We start from the raw sequence: 11,113 nt of genomic DNA on the forward strand, positions 1-11,113 counted from the left end.
CTATACAAATTACGGTCATTTTAATAAAAATGAATGTAACTGGTGAACGTGACCAGGATTAACTGTTAAAATTGCTGATTTAACTTTATTATTTATAAAATTGCGTGACTTTATCTATTTATTTATTTATTTTTTTATTTTTATTTTTTTAAATTTTAGTATAGATTACAAAAATTTGTCAGATACTTACGAACACAGAACAGAATTCAAAGATTTAACATATTTCTCATATCACAAACATGTAGGTATAAAAAAAAAAAAAAAAATTATATATACATAAACAACCCACATAAACACATACAGTTCAGAGAAATAAAATAAAGAAAAAAACAAATAAAAATAGTTAGCCACAGAATACAGAAATAGTAAATTCATCTTACACAGGCAATATATAAAGGGTACATTAATTGCCAAAATATCAGGGAAGCTTACCAAATATACTTTTATAACACTCTATAAATCTATTACTTTTCTTATTATCTATCAGGGTAAGAGAATTGAAGAGTGGTTTAAATTCCACTAAAAATAGAGGAAATGAGGGTTGAGACCCTAAAAATGTCTGTTTATGAATGAAAAATTTCCCCAGTAAAATAAAAAAGTTAACCACAAGAATTAGAGACGGATCCTTACTATTATCATAGTAGTGACTTTATATTTGACAGGAGTATTAATGCCGGAAATTGCGTCATCGCAGTATCTGCGCATGCGTGACTCTGTCCTCTAGTTCACAGCGGTTAGCTGCGGTAGTAAAGCGCGCAGCAGTGTTTACATTTACACGAACTGAATTCATATTCATATTCATCACTGTATAATTCGCTTGTTGACGATGGCAGGAACTCTGGCGCGTAAAGCCGTGGATCATCTCCGCAGTAAAGAGTTCAGAGAGTATCTCATGAGGTCAGTCACTGTTTCTCAATAGCGCTGAGGTAAATAATGTCGATGTTGGAGAGTTATTAAACCGGAATGCAGTGAAATGACTCGCAGCCTCACACACAGACTGTAGTTATGCTCATAATAAACAGAAAACTGCAGTTTATCGTGTGAAGGACACGAGCTGCAGTTCCGCGGTGAGCCTCCAGGCGGCGCCAGATCCGCGTCATCACCGCGTCATCACAACAGCAGTCCAGAGTCCAGCTGACACGAGCTGTATCTTACAGGTTTTATTTAATTATAATCCGCGCAGGTCATTATTGCTGTCACACGCCAATCTCTGCATATTCACATTGTTACTATATTTTCATTCCAGAGGTTTAACGCCAGGAATGTGTCTCCTTATCGACCTCTGATGTTACGACACAGTAAAACTCTAATCTGTTACTGTCTTCTGGTTATAGATCTGGACTAGGGTCGGCCTCTTTCTAAAGAGACACTCAGCAGAAGTGAAAATAATAGAAGTAGTAAAAGCAAATGTGCTGAACTACACATTTTTATTTTAATGAAAATATTTATTTTACAAAATAATTTGGACTCTAGAATTGCTAGAAAATCAAAGCCTTTTGTCTAACCAAGTTGTGTTCCAAATTCAAAGTTTTAAAGTGGCAATGTTTAATTTCAAAACAGTTTTCACAGGATATATTTTGAGTGAAAGTGAAAGTGAAAGTGACACGTGACGGCCAAGTATGGTAACCCATACTTGGAATTTGACCTCTGCATTTAACCCATCCAAGTTAATGCACACACATTAGGAGCAGAGTAGTGAGTAGTTAACACACACACACTGCAAACGTGGATACACACACCCAGAGCAGCGGGCAGCCTTTGTGTGGCGCCCGGGGAGCGATTAGGGGTTAGGTGCCTTGCTCAAGGGCACCTCAGTCATTTCCCACCGGCTCTGGAATCGAACCAGCAACCTTTGGGTTACCAGTGCAACTCCCTAACCACTAGGCCATGACTGCCCGTGTTTAACCTTTCGATTGACTAAGGGTACGTTTACACAACACCGTTCTCAACTGAAAGTGGAAAACTTTTAAAGCTTTTTGGCTGTTCGTTTACACAACAATGGCGTTTTGGGGCCTGAAAACGCAAGCACACCGGTGATGTCATGTGCATGTTCACTCATACATATAACCAGAGCCTGGCCACTCCCTATTAAGATCTATTGTACCGAATTGTGGTTGTAGTTCCACCAGAGCTCCACTGGGGGCGATCGCCCATGAGTGCAGAATGAATGGGAGTCTATGGAGCTAGACGGCTAAATGTGTCTCTTTCACCCGATTGCCGTTGAGAAATCTCAGATTTGATTGTAGGTTTTGCGAGTTCAACATGGGTTATAGGTCGACAGTTGAATGAACTATAACTTATGTCCTTTCGATTTCTTACAGGTTGAGTTGTTGTTGCCCATAACACGCTAGCATTCTGCTAATGAACGTTGATTGGTCAGTGAAGGACTGATTACGACCAGAGACACCGCTTGATGGCATCGTGTGTGTGTGTGTATTTTCGGCATGGTCTTTTAAAACAACAACTCGATGCCTCGAGAGAAAAGAAAGTTCAGAGCTGAAAGCACCAAAGCGACTGAAGGATAGCCGTAAAGCAGTATCTCTGGTCGTACGATGTGTGTGACGTCATTGACATTTTAAAATACTTTTTAAAGCAAATAAGTGACTCTAAAAAATCTAACACCCAGCAATGTGTAATTTCTTTGCATCTCCTTTCGAATACAACATTCAAATTACTAGACAAACAATTATATCCTGAGAAAAGTGGATTCTGAGGGGTATAGCGCCATAGACCTCCATTCATTCTGCACTCGTCCTGTGAGCGCCCTCATGTGGAGCCAGAGTGGAACTGCACTCGTCCTGTGAGCGCCCTCATGTGGAGCCAGAGTGGAACTGCACTCGTCCTGTGAGCGCCCTCATGTGGAGCCAGAGTGGAACTGCACTCGTCCTGTGAGCGCCCTCATGTGGAGCCAGAGTGGAGCTGCACTCGTCCTGTGAGCGCCCTCATGTGGAGCCAGAGCGGAACTGCACTCGTCCTGTGAGCGCCCTCATGTGGAGCCAGAGCGGAACTGCACTCGTCCTGTGAGCGCCCTCATGTGGAGCCAGAGCGGAACTGCACTCGTCCTGTGAGCGCCCTCATGTGGAGCCAGAGTGGAACTGCACTCGTCCTGTGAGCGCCCTCATGTGGAGCCAGAGCGGAACTGCACTCGTCCTGTGAGCGCCCTCATGTGGAGCCAGAGCGGAACTGCACACGTCCTGTGAGCGCCCTCATGTGGAGCCAGAGTGGAACTGCACTCGTCCTGTGAGCGCCCTCATGTGGAGCCAGAGTGGAGCTGCACTCGTCCTGTGAGCGCCCTCATGTGGAGCCAGAGTGGAACTGCACTCGTCCTGTGAGCGCCCTCATGTGGAGCCAGAGCGGAACTGCACACGTCCTGTGAGCGCCCTCATGTGGAGCCAGAGTGGAACTGCACTCGTCCTGTGAGCGCCCTCATGTGGAGCCAGAGTGGAACTGCACTCGTCCTGTGAGCGCCCTCATGTGGAGCCAGAGTGGAACTGCAACAAGTTCAGAAGCCGGAAGTTGGAACTTCTCCCCTTATTAGACGTTCTCTGATATTACGTGTTCTGTGGGGTGTTTCTTGACAAAGTGACGTCGCCACCTACTGGCCTGACATGCATAATACAGCCGCCTTAGTGATTTTCGCAGATCTGTGTGAACGGGATTGTTTTGACAACGTTGTCGTCTGTTTTCAGTACATTATTGTCATGTAAACATACCCTAAAACAAAAGGCCATATAAAGCGGGACGTTGACAGTAAACAGGCTGATTCATTCCCCAGGGAATTTAGTAAATCAGAAGTTTTAGAAGTTTTCTTTAGTAGATCATCTTAGGGCACGCTTACTTGACAACGATGAACTAAAAACGGAAATGTTTTTCCTTTGCGTTTTTCATGTACAAATGACAAAATTGTCAAATCGATCCTTGTTCACACGGATCCGCGAAAACGACTAGAATCGGTGTGTTCTGCTGCCAGGCCAGTAGGTGGCGTTGAAACACGATAGGCTGAGCATGTAACACGCGTGTGCATGACATCACTGTCTTCACAGATTTGAGTTTTTGTTGTTTACATGGAGACGAAAACAATATCGTTTTCAAAAACGTGCACTTTGAAAACCATTTTTAAAAGTCTGCGTTTCCCAAAACGCTGTTGTCGTGTTAATGAACGGCCAAAACGCATAAAATGTTTTAGTTTTAAGGTGAAAACGCTGTTGTGTAAACGGCCCTGAGTGGAAGTGTTACTGTAAAGCCAGCTCTTGTCTTTGTGATTATTTTGAACAACCAGACACTTGATATTGTACATTGCTGATCTTCTGTGAATATGTTTTAACCTCTTGTTCCCGCCGGATCTGCTCTTCCCGTGGGATCGTCCCCTCAGCACGGTCAGTCCTCAGCATTATGATATCTTATTATTATTATTATTATATTATTATGATCATTATTCTGTCTCCTGTCCCCTCAGCACTTCTGGGGTCCGGTGGCCAACTGGGGTTTGCCCATCGCTGCCATCAGCGACATGAAGAAGAGTCCCGAGATCATCAGCGGCCGGATGACCTTCGGTAAGAGCTGGACAATATTCTGATGTTCTGATCCAGTCTGACCTCTGACCTGTAACGCTGCCTGACTCATAATTATACACTGTTCGCTCATTGGCCAGAGGAGAACTGAGTGACTGAGTCTGGTTTCTCACGAGGTGTTTTTCTCCATTCTGTCGTCGCCTCCGGCTGTTGTCTCGCTTAGTTGGAGTCATTTAATTTAATATTCAACAATATTATTGATCTCCTGCACTGACACCATTGTATGAGAACTGAGCTGAGCTGGATGATGACATCACGGTTTACTCCAGAGCGGCTGTATAAATAAATTAACTAAATTAAAAACTTTTTTACAACAGAAATGAACCATCACTGAACTTACTGAAGCTGGACTGACGCTAGTTTCTTCTGGAAACAAACTTTGTTGCATTATTTTCCTGTTATCACTGTAAAGCTGCTTTGAAACTCTCTGTACTGTAAAAAGCCTATATAAATAAAAGTGACTTGACTGGACTAAGAGACACCACAGTGTGCAACAGACAGGCTCTGTGAGGTCAAAGGTGAACTCTGGCTCTGTTTCTCCAGCTCTGACCTGCTACTCGCTGCTGTTCATGCGCTTCGCCTATAAGGTCCAGCCGAGGAACTGGCTTCTGTTCGCCTGCCACCTGACCAATGAGACGGCCCAGCTCATCCAGGGCAGCAGACTCATCCGATACAAGTACGGTTATTATCCTTGTGTAATGCTTACTGTAAATCCAGACTCAAGTACGGTTATTATCCTTGTGTAATGCTTACTGTAAATCCAGACTCATCCGATACAAGTACGGTTATTATCCTTGTGTAATGCTTACTGTAAATCAAGACTCATCAAACACAAGTACGGTTATTATCCTCATGTAATGTTTACTGTAAATCCAGACTCATCCGATACAAGTACGGTTATTACCCTCACGTGGTGCTTACTGTAAATCCAGACTCATCCGATACAAGTACGGTTATTATCCTTGTGTAATGCTTACTGTAAATCCAGACTCATCAAACACAAGTACAGTTATTATCCTCATGTAATGTTTACTGTAAATCCAGACTCATCCGATACAAGTACGGTTATTACCCTCACGTGGTGCTTACTGTAAATCCAGACTCATCCGATACAAGTACGATTATTATCCTCACGTGATGCTTACTGTAAATCCAGACTCATCCGATACAAGTACGGTTATTACCCTCACGTGATGCTTACTGTAAATCCAGACTCATCCGATACAAGTACGGTTATTACCCTCACGTGATGCTTACTGTAAATCCAGACTCATCCGATACAAGTACGGTTATTACCCTCACGTGATGCTTACTGTAAATCCAAACTCATCCGATACAAGTACGGTTATTACCCTCACGTGATGCTTACTGTAAATCCAGACTCATCCGATACAAGTACGGTTATTACCCTCACGTGATGCTTACTGTAAATCCAGACTCATCCGATACAAGTACGGTTATTACCCTCACGTGATGCTTACTGTAAATCCAGACTCATCCGATACAAGTACGGTTATTACCCTCACGTGATGCTTACTGTAAATCCAGACTCATCCGATACAAGTACGGTTATTACCCTCACGTGATGCTTACTGTAAATCCAGACTCATCCGATACAAGTACGGTTATTACCCTCACGTGATGCTTACTGTAAATCCAGACTCATCCGATACAAGTACGGTTATTACCCTCACGTGATGCTTACTGTAAATCCAGACTCATCCGATACAAGTACGGTTATTATCCTCACGTAATGCTTACTGTAAATCCAGACTCATCCGATACAAGTACGGTTATTACCCTCACGTGATGCTTACTGTAAATCCAGACTCATCCGATACAAGTACGGTTATTATCCTCACGTAATGCTTACTGTAAATCCAGACTCATCCGATACAAGTACGGTTATTATCCTCACGTAATGCTTACTGTAAATCCAGACTCATCCAATACAAGTACGGTTATTATCCTCACGTAATGCTTACTGTAAATCCAGACTCATCCGATACAAGTACGGTTATTACCCTCACGTGATGCTTACTGTAAATCCAGACTCATCCAATACAAGTACGGTTATTATCCTCACGTAATGCTTACTGTAAATCCAGACTCAACCGATACAAGTACGGTTATTATCCTCACGTAATGCTTACTGTAAATCCAGACTCATCCAATACAAGTACGGTTATTATCCTCACGTAATGCTTACTGTAAATCCAGACTCATACGATACAAGTACGGTTATTACCCTCACGTGATGCTTACTGTAAATCCAGACTCATCCAATACAAGTACGGTTATTACCCTCACGTGATGCTTACTGTAAATCCAGACTCATCCGATACAAGTACGGTTATTATCCTCACGTAATGCTTACTGTAAATCCAGACTCATCCAATACAAGTACGGTTATTATCCTCACGTAATGCTTACTGTAAATCCAGACTCATCCGATACAAGTACGGTTATTACCCTCACGTGATGCTTACTGTAAATCCAGACTCATCCAATACAAGTACGGTTATTATCCTCACGTAATGCTTACTGTAAATCCAGACTCAACCGATACAAGTATGACCTGTAAGTGTGCAACGGATTGATCGTGATCTGTACGGATCAGCTCTCCACGGTTCGGCACACGTGTGGTTTGCGGATCAACTGCTAAATTTAACCATCATAGAGTTAAAGTTTATCATTTGGACGTGCCGTCTCTGCGAGTGTTCTCTCGGTTCTGTCGTCAGTGAACAGGAAGAAACCGGATGTTTGCCAGTTTATTCGTCTTAAAGTGACAGTACACTAATATTCCTGCTGTTGTCTGTCATTAATGTTAATAAAACAACAGAATACAGCTTTAACAAAGATTAAATTATATTTAATTTCTACAGTGAACAAATAGTGTTTTTTTACATTTAGGCTTAATTATTAATTTCTGTACCTGAATATTACAGTTAGACTGCAACTTTGTTATTTAGTGTTCATCTCTGCTTGTAATGTGTGTGTTTGTTCTTATTTTATTACTGACTGTTCACTTGTCTTTAACAATGTTTGAACTTTATCAGTTAGGCTAGTTTTTACTGTGGTATCTAAAAATACCACACACTCATATATATATATATATATATATTAGGGCTGTCAAAAGATTAATCACGATTAATCGCATCCAAAATAAAAGTTTGTGTTTACATAATATATGTGTGTGTACTGTGTATAATTATTTTGTATATATAAATACACACACATGCATGTATATATTTAAGAAATATTTGCATACATATACTGTATATATATTTATATAGTTTATATTATATATAAATATAATTTTCTTTATATATAAATAACACATTTTTCTTAAATATATACATGCATGTGTGTGTATTTATATATACAAATTTAATTATACACAGTACACACACATATATTATTAAAAACAAACTTTTATTTTGGATGCGATTAATCGCGATTAATCTTTTGACAGCCCTAATATATATATATATATATATATGTGTGTAAAAAAAATCTATAAAAAAATGTTTTGTTGATCTGAAAAATGATCCGATCCGTGACACAAAAACCGTAAATGATCCGAACCGTGGATAACGACCTGTTATTATCATCATCTAATGCTTACTGTAAATACATGATCCTGTGTCTGTGCGTGAGTTCAGGCTGGTCCGGGTCAGTACAGTACTGGTGCAGTAATGCGCTGTGTGTTCCTCTTCCTCAGCATGGAGAAGAAGACGGCCAAATGATGAGGTTTCAGCGGCTCCTTCCCCTCGGCCTCCTCAGATCAAACATCTCTTCTGGTTTAATGCGAATAAATAATCATAGATGATCCGTTTTATGCAGTTTTCTGTCTCTGTTACACAAGCCTTACAACACAGTCACGAAGGTTATAGTTTGTATGTAATGTAGAAATATCTGATTAATTTATTTCCATTCATAATGAAATCAGTGTGTTTAAAAATTAATTATGGAGAAAATAAAATATAAAAAAAATAATAATGCTGTTTTTGACTGACTATCCTTTCATCATTCTACTTATCCATCATCCATCCTTTCATCATTCCTTCCATCCATCCATCCATATCATTCTATATATCTATCGTTCTTTCTTTATTGTTCTGTCCATCCATATCTATCTATCATCTATCTTTCTATCGTTCTATCTATCCATCCATCTTTCTATGTCTAACTATATCTATCCAAATATGCATCCATTCATCCATCCAAATCCTTCTATCTATTGATCTATCTATCATTTTATCTGTTTTGTTCTATCTGTTTCTATCCATTTATGCATCCATCCAAATCTATCATCTATCTATCTATCTATCTATCTATCTATCTATCTATCTATCTATCTATCCATACATCCATCTGTCTGTCTTCTAACTATTGTTCTATATATCCATCCATCTCATTCTGTCCATCTATCATCGTTCTATCCATATATGCATCCATCCATTCATATAATTCTATCTATCATCTGTTGTTCTATCTTTATCGTTCTATACATCCATATCTGTCTGTCTGTCTATCATTCTGTTCATATATCGTTCTATCGTTTTATCTATCCATACATCCATCTGTCTGTCTTCTATTGTTCTATATATCCATCCATCCGTATTAGGGATGCAAATTATCGATTAATTCATTAATCATTAGTTGATTGACCTTATCGATCGATTAACGATTAACTGATAAGCGGCTATTTTCCTGAGAATGTAAATTTCTCACGGTATCAATAGTGTCTTTAACATAAAAAGCAAAATATTGCTTATATACTGAATAAAAATGCATGTTATATTGCTCAACTGATGTTTTATTGTAACAGTTGGGATACGGTATAGATAATGGCATTTATGTAGTTTAAAGGGGGGGTACAATGGTGTTTCATGTATTCAGAGTTGTTTACAGTGTTAAAGAGATGGATTCTCATGCTAAACATGGCCAAAGTTTTTAAAAAATATTTTGGACGAATAACGGAGAATTTCTGTGCCGAAAATCTTACTTCCGGGTTGGTACAAGTTTCGGCTGGGTTTTTTTCGACCGTGGATCTAATGACGTAGACCAGAGTGGAACTCCTTATATGAGCATTTCTCCCGGAAAAGCTCGCCCGCGCACACGTCGACTAGAGGAGAGCGAGACCGCGCACCTCAACGCGCTTCAACAGGAAATCATCGGCAGCGCTGCATAGTGTCGCCAAAGTGTGTTTTTGGATGTGAGGGAAAGCTCACCATGTTCAGCTTCCCAAAGAACCCAGCGTTAGGAACAGTGGATGCAACGATGAATGTTTTATAAACAAAGACCAGATCGACGGATTCTCTCTATGGCTCTGGCTACGCCCACACGGCCCGCCTCCAGACGCTCGTTTTTTTCCGGAAAGACTCGGTACAGCTTATCTTTCTTTTATAAATATAATAAAACTAAAGACTTTTTGGAGATATGAAGGATGCAATACTACTCTATAGGTACTCAAGATTAACAGGAGATTGAGTGAAAATGAGCATTTCACCCCCCCTTTAACAAAATAAATTATGCACAGAAAATTAAAATACATAAAAAAATAATTGTAAAAATAATTGTAAAAAAATAATTGCATCACAATAAGTGTATTGTGATTGTCACTAACATTTTAGTAACTAAACTGAATTTTATTAGGTTTAGTGACAACATGTTACAATGTTTACATGGTACAATTTCAGGTAAGCTACGCTTTTTTATTATTTCAATTCAATTATTGTGATTTTATTTAATTTTTTTAAAATTTTTTATTTGGATAAATATTAGGTACAAGATAGGCCTTAATTTTTCTCAAGAAAAAAAACAACTCACCTAATGCTGTAAAAAGCCCTATCAGCTGGTAGTAGGCTATTATTTAAGGTTAAAAATAATTAAATATGATGCGTTTTTTTTTATTATAATACCAACTTTATTTAATGACAAGTAAAAATATAATATGTAATATAGAACACATTTAGCAAAATACTCTCTATAGCTATTTCTTTTCTTGCCAACTATGTGCTATAGCCTATATTATGTTCATTAAATGGCTTTCCTGAGGTAAATGTGACATAATTGTTCTCTAGCTATGTTATTGAGCTCTTCACGCTGATGAAAAACACTGATTGATCGATATTATGTATGAGGAATATACATTTCGGTAAGTTGTACTGTAGCTATCTTTCAACAGTGTTCGTGTTTTTTTACTATTAGCTAACGTTAGAGATGATCGGTTCACGTGCGCTAGGGATCTGTCGCGTCACATTTACAAGCGCCAAAACGGTATTTATTGTTTGAATTTCGTAATAAAATTGACAGAATCTGAGAGCTGAGATTTTTTTATATCATCAAGTAACCTGCTCTAGTCTGTTGGTCTCCGTGTCCTCTTTGCCTCGCGATTTTTCTGTGCGTGAGAAAATGGATGTGTGGCGTGAGAGCGTGTGAAAAGGGTCAATTGCATGTGTCTCACGGTGAATGCGTGAGAGTTGCCAGCTCTGTAATTTGAAATGCTCCCACTCCACTCCGTTTTGACCGCCTCA

The 11,113-nt window shown here is 39.6% G+C and overlaps 1 protein-coding gene across 1 annotated transcript; it reads left to right on the forward strand.

Annotated features, from left to right (window-relative positions):
- Window positions 1-684: 684 nt before the first annotated feature.
- mpc1 (mitochondrial pyruvate carrier 1) lies at window positions 685-8,405 on the forward strand. The gene is made up of 4 exons (XM_079855468.1): window positions 685-901; window positions 4,457-4,553; window positions 5,115-5,247; window positions 8,296-8,405. Exons 1-4 carry the CDS (start codon window positions 827-829, stop codon window positions 8,318-8,320), a joined length of 330 nt encoding a protein of 109 aa, XP_079711594.1. The 5' UTR covers window positions 685-826; the 3' UTR covers window positions 8,321-8,405.
- Window positions 8,406-11,113: the final 2,708 nt, after the last annotated feature.

The sequence above is a fragment of the Squalius cephalus genome (genome assembly GCF_949319135.1).
Source record: "Squalius cephalus genome assembly, chromosome: 21".
In the NCBI taxonomy this organism is placed as follows: domain Eukaryota; kingdom Metazoa; phylum Chordata; class Actinopteri; order Cypriniformes; family Leuciscidae; genus Squalius; species Squalius cephalus.